This window comes from Podarcis tiliguerta (genome assembly GCF_965153285.1).
Source record: "Podarcis tiliguerta genome assembly, chromosome: 2".
NCBI lineage: Eukaryota > Metazoa > Chordata > Lepidosauria > Squamata > Lacertidae > Podarcis > Podarcis tiliguerta.
Window position 1 is genome coordinate 45,520,027 of NC_139535.1, and position 23,685 is coordinate 45,543,711.

At 41.8% G+C, this 23,685-nt stretch overlaps 1 protein-coding gene across 1 annotated transcript in view; it reads right to left on the bottom strand.

The window, feature by feature from the left end:
• FBLN2 (fibulin 2) overlaps positions 1-23,685 on the bottom strand; it is a 122,014-nt gene that overhangs the window by 35,308 nt on the left and 63,021 nt on the right. Inside the window, 5 exon segments of the mRNA XM_083420707.1 lie at positions 722-823; positions 1,283-1,393; positions 4,650-4,856; positions 15,880-16,066; positions 21,518-21,647. Coding sequence (XP_083276833.1) covers positions 722-823; positions 1,283-1,393; positions 4,650-4,856; positions 15,880-16,066; positions 21,518-21,647 — 737 coding nt within the window.

Here is a 23,685-nt window from a genome sequence, read left to right on the forward strand (position 1 = left end):
AAGTAATGGGCAAAAATGAGAGCTTTGGTCTGATCATGAGGAAGGCAATGAAGGAGGTGCTTGACTCTTAATTGGCACTTAAATTAATTTATTTTCCACCCAGCGATATGTATCTCTAAGACAGAAAATTAACTTAGGTGCATGACAACATCAGTGGGAGTGCAGGCTTCATAGGGCACTGAAAATAATGAATGGCAGTTTTATACATCAGATTTTAAAGCAGGCCTGTGGCCTCACATATGGGGTTCACCCTAATTTCACAGAGGGGAGAAAAGGTGGGGAAAAGATGGCACAGAAAGAGAAAACTGGGGAGGGGAAAATACACACACATACACATTGTACTAACGTTTGGCCTTCAGCCCAGTCATGAGAAGCGTCAGCCCTGTTGACACGTGGCTCTCAACAGAAACCCCAGAAGGGAATGTGACCCTAGACACATTCTCCCTGTTTTTGAGACAGCAAATGCTGTTCAAGATCATCCACAACCCTTTACCCGACAGCTATTTAGCATGATGTATAAAACAGGCCATCCATGTTTGCGACTTGCCTCCAACAACATCAATGAACTGAGCAACTGGGCTGCCCAACACCTCTTGTGTCATGGCCTGCACCAGTTAGCTAATGTTCTCATGAACCACTCTTGCAAACAAGCTGCTAGGAAGCTTCCCTGATACATTTCCATGTATGAAATGGAGTAAATAGAATTTCAGCATTCACGTACCTTCACACGAAACCCCATCTGACATCAGAGCATATCCAGGTGAGCAAGAGCACACAACTGCCCCTTCCAAAGTATTACATATGTGCTTGCAGGGACCATTATCTAGGAAACACAGTGTTTGAAAAATGCATGAAATTCCTGTGCAAAACAAAATTCCTTCCAAGTTCCAAGAATTCCTTCCTCTAATTATAACCCCTGTCATTGCACCAGGATGTAAAATGTGGAAACAAACAATCTATTCTCGTAACCTTAATCACTATGTACAAGCCTTCTTTTATAGGCAAACACACCTGTGTCATTCATTCTCATCTGTGCATTTGAAATTACCATGTACAGCTGTGTTGCCTCAACAGCCCTAAATAGATAGCATGAAATAACCTTGAATTCAGAAGCTAACCTCGAATTACCTCAGCACGTTACCTTCTGAGATTCTGTCCGTCTCTCGCTCTCTTCAGGCTAATACTGGAGGCAAGCAATGTGTGGACGTGTGTTGAAATCAAAAAATGTATTGCAGACTTGTAAAAACCATCTCATGTCTCCGCCTTGCCTATTTAGACATACCTTTACACTTCTCTTCCTCTTCGTTGATGGTTGCGGGCTGGATATTCAAGGCTTCTGGAGCAATAGTGGCTTTGTCCTGTAAGGCAGTATTTGGTCCATCTTCTTCAAAATCTATACATTTATATTATACAAAAATGGAGGAAATCAACTTTAATTTGCTTCATATATCTCAGTAGCCACAGGGACATGAACAGTAACTAAACTATTATTTGTGGCTTCTAAGGAAACACAGAATGCTTCCAGACAGAGAGCTGATATCATAAACGGATTGTTTAGGTCCAATTTCGCTTTGTTTGGTATGTAAAGTCCCACACACTCCTGCTTTTTCAGTAATCATATTCACAGTTGTTCCATTGCTTGCAATCCACACCAGTGGGTGAAGCTTCAGCCGTTCCTCACCTGCTTATTGAAAATTGGCTAAAGACAACTACAGTCGTATTTGAGAAGAGAGGGATAAACAATTCTCTGTAAGGATACAAAGATAAAATGTAAGGATACACTTGTGACCGTGTAATGATATTTTGAAGATATTTGTCATTATGGATGCTGACAAATTTGTTTTCTGATCAAATGATGGGTATGGTCCATTCGAAGGGGAGCACTGGAAAGCCCCATTGAGTTATTTGGAGTTATCCAGGAAGTGTTTAAACCTCTTCCATTTACAACTGTGTTAATCAAGGTTCTTAACTTTGGGTGGATGCTACCCATGTTTTAGCATCTCAAAAGTGTATTTTTCTTCTATTTGAAAGCATACATATATATTAGACACAGATGAATATGAATGGCTAGTCATCACTAAGAGAAGGAAATACAGTGTAAGTCCACAAGAATAACTGATATGATTTTGTATAAATCAAGTTGTCCTATTTGATATTTAAAGGGCAGTTTACAAGTATGAAAACTGTATTTGATACATTGGATCTCTTGCTGCAATTTAGTTTTGTTTGCAAAACAGTAAGAACAGCATCTGCTTAAAAGATAACAAGAGGTGGTTGTGGGGCAGGGGTTGGATGAGTTTCATATTTTGATTTAGTTACTTCTGTTTCACTTTAAGTGTGTGTCTGGCTTCATACAGAATACGACTCTGCTCCCTGCTATAGATTTAAAGCTGTGACTTACTTCCATCCATGGATATGATCTATATGTCTGATTGTGAAAATGTGGGGCTGTCGTTACTATAAGAGGATTTTCAATCACGTTTGCCAAGTAGTTAAGAAGTCCCAAAGCTCTAGTGAGGATGAAGCACAATGAAAAGGAAGGATAACATGACTCAGTCCTAGCCAAAGAGAATGCCCACATCCCACAAGGAGGGAGAGAGGTTCATATAGTCATGGTTTCCTAATTAGGACTGTCTATACAAATTGAACAAATTGAAAGTTAATTGTACATCTCTGCCCAACCCCATTCTTATTTTTGGTGATGGGTGAGGAAATTACACACCGCAAACATTTGAATGAAAAAATTGTTTCCCAACAGTGGACAGAGTAAGCACAAAAATCCGAACCACCATGCTGCAACACATGTTTTTTATGAATGCAGCATCACTGCTGGAGGGACTGCACCTAAATCCTGCTGGTTATACTCCTGAAAAGCTAATGAAACATGATTTTTTTCTAAGAAAAATCACGACTTTTTTGTAGTGATTCTGTTGGAGTTTTCCAAAGGGAAAATAAGAAAGAGAAAGGGAGGGTGGAGAGGAAAACATAAAGGTTTTTTGGCAGGAAGAAAATAAATGACTGGAATAACTTTTGAAAAAGAAAATGTAAGGCTGGAAGCCGTACAAGTGAAAAGATTTTTGAATCAACCTGAGTTGTAATCAAGAACTGTTGTGGCACCAAGTATTCTAGAACCCTGGATGAGGAAATCTTATTGGCCTCCCATTCCCGCAGAAGCCCCTGGAGTTATGCTTGCCGAGGAATTTAATCCTCTGGAGCCTGGAGCACCTCCATGCATACTACTGCAGGTAAACAAGCCACCACCATTGCCAAATTCACACCGCCAATGAAGAAGCCTCTGATAAGGCCAAATATACCTCCAATGCATATTGGATGTCTCATGAGACCTTAGTCATTTGCCAACGATCCCTCCTCTCGAGTGATTCTCATGTGCCACCATACCCAAGGAAACCATACTCTCTTCAGCCAGCCCAAGAGCTGTTTGCTGTGCTGGATGAGCACCTTTTCTGTTGGGGTTGGAAGACACTGGATGTGCAGGGCATCCCCACACACCTTTCATGTGATGACCGGCACATGTGAAAGAGCCATCACATATCAGCCTGCACAGATAAAGGTTTCATAGTACCTCACACACAAGACTCTTTAATGGACGCATTTCATACATTTGGTTGAAGATCATCAAGTGATTACAGTAGGCCTCTTTCCACCTGCCTTACCCCACCCCCTGGCCCTGGGACTCCTCATAAGGAAGCTGTGCCTGGAGGAAGAACTGTGAGGGGAGAGACTTCATCAGGCAAGGCTTTCTTCCACCTGCCTTGCTCCACCCTCCAGTCTCTGCTTCTCAATTTCTATTGTATTATTTTATGTACTGTGGCTAGCTGTTGTTTTATTGATTATAGTTTAGAAATTATTTATTGTAACTGTTAAGGGTGAATTTCTGTTTAACTTTTATATGCTGATATTATTACTTTATACTATTCTAATGATTGTTGAATGTTACTTTTTTGATGTACGTTGCTTATTTTAAAGTTATGTTTTATTATCACATTTTTGTATTGCATTAGATTGTTATAAGATGTACATTTTTTGTTTCTTCAGCTTGCAAACCACCTTGAGTATTGAAAGATAGAAAGACGGTATATAAATTAAAAATGATGATGTTGTTATTGTTGATGATGATTAAAGTAACAGCTGATGCATATGTACACATGTGCTGGCAAATTAAAAGGTAAAGGACCCCTGGCAGTTAAATCTAATCGCAGACAACTCTGGGGTTGTGGCACTCATCTCACTTTACAGGCCGAGGGAGCCAGTGTTTGTCCGCAGACAGATTTTCCGAGTCATGTGGCCAGCATGACTAAGCCGCTTCTGGCGCAATGGAACATCGAAACCAGAGCAGCACACGGAAACACTGTTTACCTTCCTGCCGGAGTGGTACCTATTTATCTACTTGCACTTTTTTGGCGTGCTTTCGAACTGCTAGTTTGGCAGGAGCTGGGACCGAACAACAGGTATCACCCCATCATTGGGATTCAAGCCGCCGACCTTCTGACCGGCAAGCCCAAAAGGCTCAGTGGTTTAGACCACAGCACCACCCACATCCCAGCTGGCAAATTATGAGAGCTAAATATGAGATCAAACCTATTGTAGTCAGACCCAATACACAATTTCTCAGTGTTTCTTCTTCTCACCTGGATTGCAGCTGAGTCCATCATCCTGCAGAGTAAATCTTGGGAAACATGAGCACTTGTAGGATCCCACTGTGTTGATGCAAAGGTGTTGGCAGAGCTCTCCAGGATAGGCAAGACACTCGTCCAGGTCATCTCCAGGTAAACTGTTTGACAATTCAGCTTCATTACTGATCGACAAGGCTTCATGGTGATCCTCAAACTCTGAAACTGTCAACATGCCCAAGCCATTAGTAAGGAAAAGATGCATGTTCTTTATATGCAGATTACATGACTTTGAGCACTGCTATATATTAGTGAAAAACCCATCAGTCTGACAGGCTGTAACTGGGTGAGCAGGAATAGCTTTACTCCCATAGCTTGACTTGTCTCTGAATGACGGTGGTAGCAGTAATTCAACTGACAGGTAGACTTTGGGGGATGCATACCTCTTCGCCAGGGTTCCTTTCACTAAGTGCCATGGTGGCAGAAAGGGGACAATTTCTCCTGACAAGAGCCCTGTAGACACATCATAATAGGCTTCCTACGCTTTGATCACACAGAGCCTTCTAGTTAGCCCTGCAGATGTCAGGGAATGGTCTGAAGACAAGGCCTGGGGAATGCATTCTATGGCAGAACAGCTTCTTTCAGATGGAGAGCTGAAGGGGGAAGAGTCGCCCGCCTCCTTGTCCACAGCATGTTCAGAAGCAGAGAGAGAGAAGCTGAACAGCTTAGGGAGGAGTTACCCAGTTTTGAGATAATGACAAGAGAACCAGAAGGGAGGGGGCAGCTAGTTGAGAAGCTGCTTGAGAGTGTGGGGGACCTCCCCTCCCCACGGACTCAGAGGTCCAAACGTACCAGAGGGAGGAAGGAACTTCCCACTGGTGCCCAATATGCTGTCAGAAGGAAGGCTTAGAGTAGCCAACTGCCCTCCTTGCGGAGAGCTGTGTACTTGTGCTTGCAACATGATGCTGTAATAAAAAGCCTATAACTCTATCAACCACTCATTAATTCTTATCTGTGAAGTTACTGAAGGGAGGGGAGGACTCTCCACACCTGACAGTAGAGGACAGAAGGGTGCAGGCCTCTGGGAAGCCATATTTAAATGTGTAACGCTGCAGAAAAGTGCAAAGAGATGGAACGACACTAAGAAGAGTGGGGTATGGATGGAAATAAAAGTAATACATTTCCTGAGCTTCAGAGATTTTGTGAATGCACAGTACCGTCTTCAAGATGACAAGAGCGTACAGAAGCAGCAGATGGTGGCTTACAAAGGCTGAAGAAGGACATGTGCCCTGAACGAGGCAAATCCAGAGGATTTCCCTCATTCACAGTGCATGCATGCAAAGTCCACAGAATGAAGATGAGGAACATATTAAAACCCAGGAGAGGGGATCTGTTTTTAATGGTGAACATCTTGTTTCAAGTTCTATCTAGAGCCTTGCCTCTGGGCAAGCTCTAAGCATACTTCCACATTAGCATATTGGACAACTTAGCCCTCCTCCGCTCTGCTCTCCCTGCCACGAGGAGGAGGGGAGGAGGCTGGGCAGAAAGGAAGCCTAAAGGTTAAATGCAATTGATCACAAACCTGGGAGGAGGGAGAGCTCTGAGAGAGGGAGAATTGAACTTTAAAATGGCCATTGATTAAAAGGAATTGCTTTAGCTCTTAGTGCACAGCTCATTTGGTCAGCAAATGTGGAGGGCAAACAGAGGAAATAAAGGAAAACCTATTTGCCGGAGGTCATGCAGAATAGGCAGTGGCTGGTGTAAACTTTAGTTGTCTAGAGACAGATGCCATTGAGCTGTGCCATTTATCAAGAAATGGACTTTATAATGCATAACAGATGATGATGCAAAATGCAACCATTTCCAGAGGGTTAGCCATGTTGGTCTCTTGCAGCAAAAACAACAAAGAACCTTGTGGCACCTTAAAAACTAAAAAATCAATTTTGGCATGAGTTTGGATGAAATACGGTCCCCTTCGTCAGATGCCTGTGATTAACATATATTTATTCCACAGAGATCGTCAGCTTCTAGTACTACTAGTAGCATTGGGGAAGGAGGGGTGCTTTTTCCTTATGCTTCTGTATTGTTAGTGACTATGATCTAAGAGAATAATCCTGGAGCATGATGGATGTAGCCAGAGCTGATTAAATTCTGACCTGGTTCTTTGATCATTAAATAGGAAACGCCAAGTGAAAACGGATGACCAAAAAAGAATCACGATCATTCTACTGGTGTTCAAAAGTCATTCTTTTAGATTCATGACTAAAGTTTATATATCTATATCTATACAGTGCTTTTTTATGGGGGGACGCAGGGGTACGCAAACCCCTAAACATTTTGTGAATCTTTGTACTTTTGTCCATTTACTGTATTTATTTTCCCCGATTTGAACTATAAAATGGTGATTTTCTGGAGTCAAAATGAGAGTACCCCTAAGTTTAAGGGAGAGATAAGCAGAATACAAGATAATATAAAACTAACTTGGCACCCAGCTCACCTACTACCTTTGAGCAAGGTACAAAGTTCAACTGTTATGCTTGGCATATAAATAAATCTTCAAGATGCTCTAATAAAAACTTGTAAAAACCACCATCCCTATATTTGAGGTGGCAGATGAGTGGATGGAGGAGGCCCAACCAAAGGGGAGAGGACCTGGGGGAACATGAGGCCGGTCACCTGTGCAGGTAACCTTCAAAGATGGGTGCTTTGGGGGAGTGATTACTTTGCCCAGAAAGGGGGACGGGGTACAGTCTGGAAAGCTCTCCTCTTGGGATGCTGCTATCAAAACACAAGTCACTCCGTTCACATTTTAATCAGAAGCACAGGGTGGGCAAATATTTCCTTTGCACCACTTCTGCTGAAGTGCACAGCATCTGATCTCATTGTTCCTCTCCCCCTCTTCTTTCCCTTCTCTCCTTTGTCTAAATTTAGATTAGTTCCCCAGGCAGGGAATTGCCTTTCTTGCGTCATTCAGGGGAAGTGCCATGTACGCTGATGTTCCTTTATACACAAGAAATAAAACAACAACAACAGAGCTGGACTCACATCTGCCGTTCTATAAATCAGTGGTTTCTCTGGACCACACTTTCAGAATAAAAAATTACTCGCACCACACCATATATTTTTATGGATAAGAAATACATTGGAAAACACTCCTAGCAGTGATTGATTCATAACAGAGAACAAAACTACTTCATAATATGATCATGGGACACCCAGAAAATATAAAACAATGCAGCACCACAGGAACATGAACCATTCCCAAAATGTAATGTTGGGTGTCCTTTAATCTGCCTACAACACTTGCCATCCTCTCCTGCCACAGCCTTTGAGAACTACTGCTATAAATGGAAGGGCTCCTCCCATTCATGGAAGGGAGCTGGATCCAGCAGAGGTTCCTGCTCCACAAACTGGATGTTCTCATAGGTGGAACTTGCCAACTCTGCTTCTGGGGAGCCAGTGTGGTGTAGTGGTTAAGAGCGGTAGTCTCGTAATCTGGGGAACCGGGTTCGCGTCTCCGCTCCTCCACATGCAGCTGCTGGGTGACCTTGGGCCAGTCATACTTCTTTGAAGTCTCTCAGCCCCACTCACCTCACAGAGTGTTTGTTGTGGGGGAGGAAGGGAAAGGAGAATGTTAGCCGCTTTGAGACTCCTTAAAGGGAGTGAAAGGCGGGATATCAAATCCAAACTCTTCTTCTTCTTCTTCCCTAAAACCCCCAGCAATTCCTCCCTTGCTATTCCAGATGGCCCTTCAACTCCTGGAGAAGGCTTTCATGGACACGGGGTTAAGGAGGAGGAGGGATTGGAGAAAACTGCATCCCCGCTTCTACCAGTAGAAGCCTCCATTTCATGGAGTGCCACTGCACACAACTGAGGAGCCAAGCAATAATCTTCAACTTTACACTGCAATCTAAACCTCCCCAATGCTGGCTAAACTAGCCTCCCACCAGCCGTTACCATTAGAGCAATGCAAGTGCTACTCTATTGGCACTGCACTCCCCCTTTGGCCCACCATATGTGCAGTTGGGGTGGTGGTGGTGAGTTCCACTGGCAGGTTCCCTGCTGATGGGAGCCAACACAAAGCCCTGAAACAGGGCGGAGCTGAGCCAGCTCACGTCAGTCTCACTGCCTTCTCGTGTCAGCATCAGGCCTGATCATCCTGCACCCCACCTTCCACCACTTGGGTAGCAGGGTTACAGATGTCGTGATGTTCTCATTTCTTACCAAGTTTCCACTTGTGGTGGCACTGAGATTACGACTGCCCATTAGCTATTGAACACTAGTGAGAAGACTTTGACGTTCCCTAACATTTTACTGCATTTCCCATAAATATTTCAATGCATTTCTACGTGACTGGAGAGCCTTTCCTTTGCCACTGGTCCAGCAAAGAAGCACAGTAGCTCTTTCAAGCGTGAGTCACCTTCATGGTTTTGTTTTCAGTGCAATGTTTGAAAATCCATTAATATTTCTAAGTTTTTGAAAATGGCTTTTTAAAGGAAACAGACAGAAACAAGAAGCTAAGAACATGTTAATAAAGGAAAAAATGGGGGAGCAGTAACAACAGACATTGTACAAGTTGCTAATAATAAATAAATAAATATCAGCCTCTGAAGGGTAATGATATATTAGGCAGAAATTGTTCGCATTTCCCCAAAGCAGCTACAATCCAGGAGGGAGGAATGTGTTTGCTTCTGATAAGCTCAGCATTGCCAGTGTAAGTGGCTAATCAGTGTTTTGTTACCTTTTTCCTATTCAATTCTTTTTTGTGGCTTACCAGCGGTTTGAAGTTGAGCAGAGAAATAGCAAGAATAAAGAGGCAGGTATCAATTTACATTTTGACCTGGAGAGTTAAGGCAGGTCTCAGCTGATTTGAGATTTCTTTTATTCCTGTGGACTCTGCCTGAGTACAATGGACAAAAATGTTGTATTATAATAAAAGATGGGTCAGGCTGTGCAGCTGCACAAGAAGCATCTCTTTTAGAAAAAGCACGTAGCTCCATAACACACGGAAGTGTGTGAACATTAGCAAATAAAAAATATTGTTATCTGCTCAGGAAATGCCATCAGCTTACCAAATATCAGCTCTGCATTCACCTGCACCATCATTCATATAAATATAACCCACCCCAAAAAAGGTTTTAAAAATGCTTCCTTCTCTTCTCTTCCTACTCACAGTCTTTGTCTATAATTTTTTTGAGAATTTCTGGAGAACAGGTGAGGTCCCTGTAGACTAGAGGTGGGCAAATGTTGTCCCCATCTTCAACAAGGAGAAAAAAAGAATACCCAAGTAACTAACAGCTGGTGAACTTGACTCTAGGAAAGGTTCCAGAACAGATAATTAAAGTCAGTCTGTGAGCACTTGGGAAATGATGCTGTGATTCCAAAAACCAGCATGGGTTTTTCCACAAACAAGTCATGCCAGATGAATCTCTTTTCTTATTTTGATAAAGTTGAAAAGTTGGTAGATCAGGGGAATGCCGTGGACATAGTATATCAGTAATGTTGTTGACAAAGTTCCTTGTTCAGACCACACCTGAAATACTGTTTCCAGTTCTGGGCACCACAGTTTAAGAAAATTATTGATAAGCTGGAACATGTGCAGAGGAACATGCCACATGGAGGATGGAACAAGCATGTTTTGTCCTGTGGACCTCAACCAATGGATTCAAGTTACAAGAAATGAGTTTCTGGCTAAACACCAGGAAGAACTTTCTGATGGTAAAAGCTGATTGACAATAGAACAGATTCCCGCAAGAGATGGTAGACGCTCCTTCCTTGGAGGTTTTTACGCCATTACTTATATTATATCTTTTACCACCACATATCCAATTCAAATCTATTAGCTGGTTATCCTTTATATTCTATTTAGGTTATTCTCATTGTGCACTTTTATGTCAGTCCTGCTAATGATTTAAGGTGTTTACAAAAATTCTTCATATAATCTAAAAAATTTCCCTGTTCTACATTAAAACATCTCTCTTCTTGGTCTCTTAATCTTCTGGTAAGTTTCACCTTTTCTGCACACACCATCAGTTTTTGTTGCCAATCTTCCTTGATTGGAACTGTTTCTTCTTTCCATCTCTGTGAGTGGTCGTATTCTTGATAATCTCCCACTGCCAGCTTCTGGGATCATTTTTAAGATATCTGTTGATGCCCCTATGTATTGTTTCATATGGTTGTGGAAAATATTCCACAGACTTAAGCATTAGGAAGTTATTTGCTGCTATGATAGTTTTGAGTTCAGCATCGAAAAAGACCTGCATCTGCTTTGGTCAAAGAATGTGTGATTAAAATTCTGGGGGTTGCTGAAATGGAGAGCCGCAATTCACGGAAGAATTGGATTGATGCCATCAGGCAACTTCATTCCAATGGACTCCATTCATTTGTTATTGGCACCCACAAAGGAATTATAAGATGTTATAAAAGAATCTATTTTTGTAACTTTGACAGTATTTTTTCCAGAAAATTAAAAGAAGCAAGTAGCTTGTTTATCTCTTTTTTTGTATGTGTATACAATATAGCAGAAGACCCAATAATTGATGTCTCAAAGGCTATGTACAGCCCTCTAAAATCTTGATCTACATCACCTTATGGTGAAGCTATAAACCCTCAGTGGTGACCATAGAGGCACAACATCTCACTGAGAGTCAAGCAAAGCAACTGGCAAGAAATATTATTTTACATACAAATATTCATTCCACCCTCTAAAAGGTCCTATGAAAAACTTCACAGTTAAATGCAAATCAGATGCTTTTACTCCTGGCCAGTTAACTTAATCTCCATGGCCACTGAGATGAGGAATTGAGATTGACTGACTGGCGGTTAAAGGGCAAAAAGTCATTAGTTGCGGAAAATAATCAAGTATCCTGTTGCCCAACTCAGACCAATATACCAGCTGTGCACATTCCTGGTATGGTCAGTCCTGGCCATGATCTGACATGTATTATTTAGATCTCATAAAATCATAGAATTGTAGAGTCGGAAGGGACCCTGAGGGTAGTCCAAGACCCTGCAATGCAGGAATCTCAGCTAAAGCATCCATGGCAGATGGCCATCCAACCTCTGCTTAAAAACCTCCAAGGAAGGACAGTCCACAACCTCCCGAGGGAGTCCATTCCACTCTCGAACAGCTGAACTATTATCTTCGCTGGACTATTATCCTATGCTCTATAAGGGGTTGCTTTTGAAAACTTCAATCGGTGCCGATTACTGCTGCTAGACTCTTGATTAGGACCATGTGTTGGGATCATGTGACCCCTTTATTTTATCAGCTGACTGGCTGCTGGTTCATTTCTATGTGCAATTCAAGGTGCTGGCTGTATCCTTTGAAGCCCCAAATAGCTTAGGACCAAGTTTCCCAAAGAATGACCTCTTTCCATGTGAATCTGCTGGTCCTTTAAGATCAGTTGATGTGGCCCTCTTAAGCATGCCATTGGCTTCTGGTGGCAATTTGTGAGAGGGCTTTCTATGGAGCACCACTCCACATATGGAACTCCCTGAACCAGGAAGTCAGGCCAACCTTCATCTTTATCTGTGTCCTGTGGGCATCTGAAGACTCCCATCATCCCCAGCGAACATGAGCAATGGTAAGGGATCATGAGAGTTGTAGTTCTCCAGCATATGGAGGGCCACAGGTTCCCCACGCCCATTCTGTAAACCCATGTTTCCAAAATTGGGTCTCCAGCTGTATTGGACTACAGTTCCCATTATCTATGACCACTGGTCCTGCAACTAGGGATGGTGGGAGTTGTAGTCCCAAAATAACTGGCGACCCAAGTTTGGGAAACACTGTAGACTAATCTGCTTTTATTGAAGACTTATTTTCCCTAATAGGTGTGACTGCAATAAAACTGCATTACACACTTAAGAAAGGTTTTATTATGAATCTATGTGAGTTCCAATCTGCTAACCTCCCTCTCTTACAAAAAAAAAAAAGGTTCATTAAATATTATTCTCTCTTTACTGCATTCCTCCCTGACATGAATTTTGCTGTAATATATTACTGTGCTCTGTTTTATGTAAAACCTAATTAAACATCAAAAATAATAGTGTGCTGCATTAATTACTTTATGGTCTCCAAAAACATAATTTATGAAACATTAAAGCAAAATAATTCAGTTACACCCATAAAGTAACTGAATTTACACCCTGAAGGTAAAAAGAGCAGGAAAGGGAAAGGGTACAGAATCTCCATAGTGACAGCTGGAAAAATGGCATCTGCAAATGACTGGAGGAGACATAATTTCACCTGGGATGAAGAAACCTTTCAGCTCATCAACCCCAGGTTTTAACAAGGCCCAACCTACTCATAAGGCAAATCTCCTCTTGCCCTCCCGCCCTCCCCCCCACCCCAGGCACTGGGCACTTGGAAGGACCCATGCCACCAGCTGCCTTGTGCAAATGCTTCTGTTTCTCAGCTAGCTCTCTTGCTACTTCCAGCCAAGAATGAAATTGCTTACAATTACTAGCAATTACAGGGAGCACTCTCAACAGAAGTTGGAGAAGAAGAAAGGGGGTGCGTGCACACAGTCCAGGAGGATCTGCTCGAAATGATTGTTTGGGCAGATCAATGGACTAATTTCTTTTATAATAGCTTTTATGCTGTAACCAAGTAGCAAATGTTATTGATTTTGTGGAGTGCCTGTCATTTAGGCAGGCAGAGGATGGGAGCAAAGAGGGATTGCGGATCACAGAGTCCCTAAAAAAGGGCAGAAAGGAATAATGCAATTCTATGTGGGTGGTACACAGAGATGCAAATCCACCCCGCTCCCTGCGTCCACACAATAGGATCATTGTCCACAGAGGATGGGCTGTGTCCCAGAAGCATCCATCTTTCCCCTCTATCTGTGCCAAGGAGAGAATTGGAAAAACAACAACAATGAAAACTAGTGTTTATATGAATTCCTACATTTCACCAAGCCTTTTTTTGAGCTGTGAGATTATTTGGATTCAGGGTATTCTCCAGATACCTCTGAATTCCCCGGACACCCCCTTCCCTGACACCAGCTTGTTAGATGGAGCACTGTCACTTCATTAGTTCATGAAGCTCCATTTCTCTCCGCTCTTGATACTTCTTTTCTGGAATGAACAAGGCAAGAGTTCCAAATCCAACAGCTGCAATTCAGGTTCCCTCCCTACAATAATTCTGTTTGTGTTCCGAATGAAGTTGCCTTCCACCCGATCATGTGAAAAATTAATAAATATATCAGTTGAAGGACCGGAACTGCAGGACACATGAGAAGTAACTGGAGATGAATGAATTACACCCAAGAAGTTGATTAAATGAGTTGTGCAAAATTAACAATGAGAAAACAGGATGGATGTGATGCAGCTGATTTTAAAGCTTGATCTAATTATTATTATTTTCTTATTAAGTTTTATTTCTTATAATCGCCCCTTTCTCATACAGAGCCCAGGGTGGCTTACATCATCCAAAAAACCATAGGCTTAAACAACATAATTAAAACTATAACCTAAAAAAAAAAAAAAAAAAAGTAATCGAAGTGTAGAACAACCAGTGATACAGTTACAGCAAATGGGTCTCTCTTACTATGTCACAAAGGCCTGCAAAAATAAATAGATCTGGAAGTGATTCCTGAATGAAAATAGCAGGGAGACAACAGGAAGTTCCACAGAGGATGCCACCACTGAAAAGGCCTTGCGTTACATTCACCAGGGGATCCACATCCAGCACCAGCACCCCCACTATGGAACTCAAAACTTTGTTTGGCTGGTACTAGGGCAAGCTTGTTCAGGACTGTGCATGTTAGTACTAACAACTTGAAATGATCTAATAAAATGGTATTATCATGAAACATATTTTAGTTTCTGCATGTAGCCTGAATCCACATTTGCCAGGCGTGAAGCATCTCACCTCTCAGTCTTTACCTCCCAGGAAATTCGAATAAATCCCAATTTGAGCTCATTGCTAAGATTTTTGTCCAAGGGGTTGTTTTGTGTCCTTTCATCTGCTGCAGGAAGTAAGATTCCTTGGATGTGAATTTTGTATTTTGTCTAGAGGTTCCCTTGGCAACTCTTGCAACAATTTATTTTATCTTATTTCAACATTCATAGACCTCTGATTATCCACTTCTTCTGGGCATTTATCAAGCAACAGGGTTATCACTTGGTAACATTATTTCTCATGTATATGTGTAGTAATTGCATTGTAAGAAACATCTGTTGATATTAGCTAATCTTTGATAGCCATTTCCCACTCAAACAATGTAGTTTGATAACTGAAATTCCCATACCATATCATAAGTATGGTTGCATGATTGGTGCAGATTCTCTTACATCTGAGTATACAGTGGTACCTCGGGTTACATACGCTTCAGGTTACATACGCTTCAGGTTACATACACTGCTAACCCAGAAATAATACTTCAGGTTAAGAACTTTGCTTCAGGATGAGAACCGAAATCGTGCTCCGGCAGTGCAGCGGTAGCAGGAGGCCCCATTAGCTAAAGTGGTGCTTCAGGTTAAGAACAGTTTCAGTTTAAGAACAAACCTCCGGAACGAATTAAGTACTTAACCTGAGGTACCACTGGATTGGGGATAAATTTCATAGTGTCTTGTTTCATAATGGTAGCTTAATGTATCTTGTTCCAATATGTGTTTATTTTGTTGATGGTGTTTGTTTAATATTAAAGGCTGCTGATCGAGAAAGCAAGGGGAGGCAGACAGACAACAGACAGATCCTCAGCTATGCTTTTGAAGAACATAGACTCAAGGGATGGGAAAATACCAGGAAATACATATTATGTTATTGAAGCACACATTCCAAATGCCTCTCTAGTAGTTGTAAAATTATGTCCCATAGCACCTATATATTGATATGGTTTATGAAAACTTTGATTCCAGAAATGTACTACTGCAGCAAGGAGATTTCATGTCCTTCAATATGTGTGGATCGCATAAACTCTATGCTAATAACCTCCATCTCTGTAAGCTGGAAAAACAGGTATACATACATTCTCCTTAACAACCCCTTATAAAACCTGCTAGGCCTCATGGTAAAATGTGGCACTTCTCACAAATACTGCAACAAGCAATAAACAGAAGAGAGAGGAGCAGAACCAAGCATTGTGCAGAGGCAAGTAATTGCTATTACAGTTGAGAGTCACCTAAATTTCTTGGAAATGGTTTGCCAAGAGAATGCAAGTTACCTCCAGCTTGATGGTTTTTACGGAGTGTGAAGAAGATGCCTCACATATCTGCTTCCTGTAGCTAACAATGCAGCACTTACGTTTCTCTGGTGTCACTGTTGGCAGTGGTTCAGGGTGCCTCTTTAGCTCTGGAGGGATGAGGTGGTCTTCTCCTTCGCAGCAGGAAAGCATTACATGGCTGCAAGGGTAGCCAAGATTGGGGTTGGACTCGCAGCTTTGACCTTCACTTTTCACTCGTAGGCCCAACGCACAGCAATCGCAGCATTGCTGCAAGAGAAGGGGACCGTTAGCACGGCAACTGTGGCAGTGTCACCAAATAACTACTATATATTATTCTTATTTACTAATTTATATATCACTTCTATGCCAAAATGGCTTCTAGCATGATGATCGTCACTGGTGGGCAGAAATGTGAGAGGAATTCAGTTCAATTCATATTGAAAGTGAACTTACTAACTTCCCCCAATAATACATGAACTGAAGCATGGCCATCCTAAGAAATGTGTACTTCCTAGTGCTTTTTTTCCGGTCGGAGTGTGCCAGAGTGCAGTCCCAGCACCTCTCTGGTGGGCACCATTGCTGGTTGGCACTCCCCCCACACACACACACTTCTTGCCTTTATGTACTTCTGAGAAGCCCAAAACAAACAATGCATGTCAAAATGGAAGCTGCCCAGCGTGCGTGAGTCTACACTTTTTAAAGATCTATGACTCCACCCACCTTCTAGCTGCAGTTGGTCTAGCTAAGGGGTGGGGTAGTTCACATTTTCTTCAATCTGTCTCCCCTGTAGTGGCAGCAGGCTTTAAGCTTTCCAGCTAGGCCTCTACCATTGCACACACACACACTTGCACGAGGGCCCTTCTGAGCATAGCTGTCAACTTTCAGATTTGAAAATAAGGGATCAGCAGCCTTGAAAATAAGGGGTCAGCAGCCTCATCTATCCCAGGGACAGTCTACAGTATATCTAACAATCCGGGATAGCAGCAGGAAGCAGCAGAAACGGTGCCAAAATAAGGGAATTTTTTCCCGCAAAAAAAGGGAAGGTTGACAGCTATGCTTCTGAGCTGCCCTAGCCATCAGCCCGAATCTAAGAAAATTAGGGAGGCAGGGGTGCATTTGTTTCACCTGCACCAGAATCAGGGGCACTGGAATCTGTGCAGGGCTGCCCTGAGTCACCCAGTGACTAACTGTAACAAATTCATGTCATATTTAATATATCAGGCTCACGTGTGAACCAGCTTTTCAATATAGCTGCACAAGACCTATTGTGCTTGGGCTTCAGCAGCTAAAATGGCATCTTTATGGTGGACTTCATCATTCTGCAAATCCCTGTTTTCAGCACAAAGGTTTCAGGATCATATATCAGATTTTCCCCCCCAATATGTTTCTTTATGATTTGTGACAAAATTCACATTAACGAACACAACAGTCGATCCGTACCTACTAGTAAATGTTGCAATCACCCACAACAAGAAGTTTCAAAGCTGAAAATTCAAGTATAATAGACCTGTTCTTTCTTACTGAGAAACTTAATTTATCGCAGCAGGTAATTATAATTACCCCTACGGCATCCAATTTATGATTCCATTTTCAAACTGTTAAATCAAGCCACAACAAACAATAAAACTGCACATAATTTTCCAACAAACAAAAACAACTAAAAAGAGCTGGGTTTTCCACCCCACAGCTCTTTCTTTCCTAGGTGCAATACAGAGAAGACAACTGAAAGAGACATTTTAATGTGTTTTTATGTTAATTTAATGCTGTAACAAAGTGCTCATGTGTATTTTGAGCTGATGCCAAAATACCTCCCCCTATTCCTTCATTGGCAGGCTGGCTGATTGACAGTATAAGCAGCCAGTCACAAGAAATGTATTATTTTAATCTCAGGCCCATTTCTCTCTGGGCCTCATAATGTCTGCAGCAAAATTGGCCCCATAGCATATGAGGGAAGTGGTGAAGGGGATAGTGCTCCTGAGTTCAAAGAGGAAATAGCACCAAAGGCTAGGCATCTTCACAACTGCCCTGCAGAGTTCATACCCATTTTCTGAAAATTTCACTGGTTGCTGTTTTGATTACAGGCTGCTTTCAAGGTATCGATTTTTAACTTTAAAGCTGCAACCCTATAAGAATTTGCCTGGGAATAAATAAATCAGGTGCAAACTAAAAATAATCTATTTTCCAGGTAAAGTAACCCCCTCTGATTACAAGCCTGGCTTGTCAAGCACAATGGACCTTTTGCATTGCTTTCTCCCCACTGTGGTGTTTAGAGACAGTATTTTTGCTTTTAATAGATGCCTGTCTGAAGCATTTTTTAAAAATCTGGATTGCCTTGGAGCCATGAAGCACTTCAGAGGTGCTTCAACACACACTGCCTTGAAGATCTCTCAGTTCACCTTTGGCAAGCTCTAAACCTTTCAAAAGCAGTCTTCTTCAGCTTGGGATTTAGAATTTATCTGAATCTGATGCACACCTCTAATATATATGTCTCCGTGGAGCAAAGGTGATGTTTTATCAAACTTCTGAGATAAAATTAGCCTCTACCTGAAACATAGCAGGACCTGCACTGTGAGTTTGCTCCCTAAAGGTACTGACCAGACCCTTCCCACTGCGGTTTTTGTGAGATCTGTCAGGATGGCTTTATTCCACTGAGGCGTCTAAGAAGTAGGGCTACTTACTTTGACTTCTTAAGAAGAGAGGATTGGTTCATTTGTGTTTAAGAAGATGGAATATTGTTAACATCTTGCATCTGTGTTGTTCTTATGAACTGATTTTATAATGTTTTGCATTGTTGATGTTTTATTTTTCTTATAATCTGCTACTTTGAGGACCCTAGTCGTCAAAATGTAGTAAACAAATTCAAATGTACATAAATACATTTTATATTCCTCCTAGAGTCTTCCGTAGACTAGAGTGTCATTATGGACTAAACTTGGAATCTTTAATGAGCAGAGTGTCCTGCAGCATTTTTATGTTTTCCACGCCTGCTTTTATTCTTTTCTTCTAACTTCCTTCTTCTCTTACAGATGTCATCTTTATTGTACTTCCCTCCATCTGGGCTTGAGGTTTTATCTTTTCAGTGTGTCGGATGCTTTCATATTCATATCTCTGTAGCCTGCCACAGAATACTAAATGATGTTTAAGAGCACGCATGCTTTTAAACCAACATTAATTGGCTCAATAAAAGGAATCTGTTATTTTATTTCTTTTTTTATAGGTACACTACCCTTAATCAAAGGAATGAGAAGCAGAATTACAGAATTGTACGAAGCTTATCAAGCACAATTAAGGCTGTAAGGCTGATTGGGTTGTCTCAGAAAAAAACAGAATGCCCTCAGGACTAAGTGTTACACCAGTCTTAGTGACATTCACCACAACCCAATCCAGTAATACAGATATGATAATATGCTTCCCTTTCCCATTCATCTTGTTTGCTCATTCTTGCCAATACCCCACAGTGCACATTTGTAGTTGGGAAACCCAATCCCATTTTCTCTATGCCTCAAAAATACTCTTTGAAGTCTTATTATTAAATGTTCTTTTGAAGGCATCTTCCTTGAACCATCAGCCAGTGAAGGCTGGCCCATTAGGGCAAATTAAGCCCTGGACTGCCAACATCAGCCTGCCCCCCAGCTGGCCCCCAGGTGCCTGCCTTCTTAGTGACAACCAGCCCCAGTGCTGGCCCTGGCCCTCAACTTCCTCCTTCTCCTTAGTCTGACAGAGTTGTAGAGTTGGAAGGGACCACAAGAACCATCTACCTGAAGGAGCGTCTCCACCCCCATCGTTCAGTCCAGACACTGAGGTCCAGCACCGAGAGCCTTCTGGTGGTTCCCTCCATGCGAGAAGTGAGGTTACAGGGAACCAGGCAGAGGGCCTTCTCAGTAGTGGCACCCGCCCTGTGGAACGCCCTCCCATCAGATGTCAAGAAAATTAAAAACTATCTGACTTTTAGAAGACATCTGAAGGCAGCCCTGCTTAGGGAAGTTTTTAATGTTTAATGTTTTATCTTGTTTTTAATATTCTGTTGGGAGCCGCCCAGAGTGGCTGAGGAAACCCAGCCAGGTGGGCAGGGTATAAATATTAAATTATTATTATTATTATTATTATTATTATTATTATTATTACTACTACTACTACTACTACTACTACTACTGCAGTACAGGAATCTTTTGCTCAATGTGTGGCTAGAACCTACAACCCTGGAATTAAGAATCTCATGCTCTACTGATTGAGCTATCATCTCAATGCCACACTTGTTGAACAAAGCAAGCAGGAGGATGGGGACAAGTGATGTCATTGGCTTTACCTGCCATTGGCTCTGGCTCCACCTCCTCCACCCCCAGTCCCAATGGGCACTAGCCACCACTGCCAAGAGCAGGAGGCTGAATGCTAGCAAACACAGCATGCATTTCCTATTTCAAACAGCTCACCATTCAACATTATTTAATAGGTGACCAGGTGTAGTTGCACCAGTAACACCACCCTGACTTACAATGCTGCTTACAATGCAATTGGGTGCATCTCTTCTCATAAGCAAGTCCCATCAAACCTTTTTATGGGACTTGCTCCCAGGTAAGCATGCATGAAATCACAACCCCGTTCTCTGAAATAATGAGCATGGAACAAGACTTCACTGCACAAAGAAGTAATTCCCGAAATTTTGAGGCGTCCTTGACAAGCAGTTCTGCCTGTTCCCTCACTAGGAATTTTATGGCAACTGGGCTGTACAGTTTATATCATAGCAACATCCTTTGCAGATAAATGATCCATAACACAAATCTCAGCATAGCATTTTTACTCATTTTCAGAAATAATCAAATACTGTAATAATGTCCTGAAAATTAGATTATTCAGTAGGAATAATAAGCCTCACCAACCAATTAACCCCTGTGTTGCACCAAGAATGACCTTACATTTTTCATACTAACAGAAGTTATTCATAAGACACTTTGATATTACAAGACTTGGCAGGATTAATGCATTTCCTGCTGAGGCAATGGAAAATTACACTCGGGAGTATCAAACAACTTTGTAAATGGTGATCAATGTTTAATGAATTCTGAAACCTTCAGTTTGGCTACAATCTGGAAGAAAGGACATAATAAATAAGGAGTCAGATCCTAAGCAGGCAGAAACTGGCAAGGCTCCATTGTATGGGAATCAATGAGGTGAATGAAGCTGTGCAATATTTTTTTTTGCCAGGGCAAATCCCCCTCCCCCTCCCCCTAATTTAGCATCTGCATCAATCTTTATTTATGAGCTAAAGTTTCTGGAGTCAAACATTTCTTCCTCTAAGTCAAGTGTTCTGTTCAACTGCTCAGTTCAGCTTCAATCCAATAAGTGGTTAAGGGCTGATGTAATCTACTTCCCTATCTATAATATGATTTTTAAAAAGCAAGTAACATGCTGTTAAGTATAATACTGGAGATAGACTTCTTAAGCTATGCACTAATGAAATTCTTATCTATTAGATATATGGAAAAGCAAATTAAAATGAAGGCCCTGAAATTCAAGATTGTGCATCTGCTTGAAGCAGAGAAATAAATATGAGCAGTCAAAATGCTTAGCTAAGTGAAATTTTCATTCTTGGTCCATGATGCTTTGCAATTAAGGAGAGAGAGAGAGAGAGAGAACAAATGCCAAACCCTTAAAAGTGCCAAAGCTTAACCTGATTTGAATTAGTAATGGTACCACAAAGGTTTCAGCATTGTGCCTTGCCTTATAAAACGATCCTCCGCAGGTCTCACTTTCATCCGGGCCACACAATTCACCTTCTCTGGCAGCAATCATGCCAGCAATGCAGCTGTTTTCCTTTAAATACGAGACACAACACTGCTTCTGAGCAATTCTACAACAAATAAAACACATGTTGCTCACAAAAGGCAGGTTTCTACTTGCAAATGCCATTATTCAGTAAGAACTGACACCACTGGACACGCCAAAGAGATTGGCAGCACTATTTTGCAACTCAAAATGCTGAATCAAGAGGTCAGCAGGGGCAAAGGTGTGTGTGTGTGTGTGTGTGTGTGTGTGTGTGTGTGTAGAGGCAGGACTGTGTTTGCCGCAACAGGAAGGTTGTGGAATGATGTTAGTGGAGCTCTAGGTTCATGGCACTGTTGCCCTGCAGGGATCAATCCTGCAGGCTTCTTTGCCAGCATGTTTCCCACAGGATTGCACTTCTCCACTCAATCCTGCTGGCTGCAGGGGGCTGCTTTGTGCTGGCAAAGCAGCACCCAGCAGGTTTAAACCATCTGCTTGCCAGCTGGTTCAGTGCTGACGACTTTAGTGGTTTGCTTCACCACACCCAGCAGCACCAAACCCGGAGATTCCCCCCGTCCCTCCAGCACTTTACATTTGGCTTGGGAATGCATTGGCAACTAGCGCAACTGATGCAATCTTGGTCTTGCATGATCCAACTGCCTAGAGTTGACCGTGATTTTAGCAACCGTGATTCAGAAGGATCTAGGGGCCAAGTGGTGGGTCTCAAATTAGTTTCTCCATGTCCTTAAAATGCATCCATAACAACATGACTATTAGCACTGTCCATCTCGGGGGGGGGGTCTGCAAGATGCCCAGCAATCCACTGGATGCTTACTTGTGAGTAAGTCTCTGTTCTGAAATCCTGGAAAGTTCTGTTCTAGATGGACCAACAAGTCTGATTTAATATAAGGCACTTTCCTATGGTCCCTATGCAGGAACATACATTCCAGGTCTTGATCAACATAGAAATATTATATATTGCGGGGTGCCAACTTGAATAAAATATTGGGGGGCAGGTAAGCCATGCCCCAATGTAATAGATCACATGACACAGTGCGCACACACTCTTTGAATGGCAATGCTCATCAACCTTGGGAAGGACCAGCCCCCTCAAATATTTTATTCAGGGAGCCAAAGGGAACTTGGCCCCTAGAGGTTGGCTCCTATGTTATATTATCCTGCCAGAGACAAGCATTACCATTCCATCCATGGCAAACATGGATTCAGTTATTCTCATTCTTTATTTATTGGCTCAGTATGCATATATCCAGTCCACACCTTCCATTAGCTCAGGCCATGAGAAGAGGCGGAATTGTGCAGTTGCTATAAAAGCATAAAATGAGGTGGTTTGACAAGCTCCTCTTTGTATAAATACATACCAAATATCATGCTTCTATCACCAAGTGCACTTTTTTCTCCTCGCTAAGCTCCTGTACTCCACCAATATCAGATCTACTTTGGTTATTTGTAAACTTGCTATAGAAAGTTGCAGTGAAATGAGTATAATCTTTTGAGCAGGAGTTCAGTCTGATATTTACATATGGAATGAGAAGAAAGACCCATTAATTAAATTCTAAATCCCTTTGTAAGGAGCTCATTTACTTAAAATTTGATCTTTTTTATTTAGTTTCCATTTGTGCTAGACATTTCCCCCCACAAATGAGAGAGAAACTGACTCACATTTTCTTAATTGCAGTATTCCTGCTATTTTAGACCAAGAGTCTTGATTCCTTTATGTAACTATAATAGTGCACTTCTTAGCAAATGGGTCATATCCAATTCTGTGAGATTACGCTGGGGAAACAGACTTTGTAAAGGCCGAGATTCAGGTGGCAGTGACGGAAAGTAAGCATCCCATTAACTCAGTTCCATATGCACAGTCCTTTGCATAGTGCACTTTATGTGTGCCGTTTATGAGAAACAGACTTTTGCACTTAGCACAGATTCTCAGCAGGGAGCTTGATTTTTATCAGGCAAAATTAAAGGCCTTATCTTATTCATCTATAGCATTAAAAAAATCATCGTATGATCTGCGATAAGCCAAAATAATTGTTCTCCTGTAATTGGAGGAATGTGCATATTAAAAGGTTCAAGTTCATTAAGGCTCTATATTTTGGGAGAGAAAT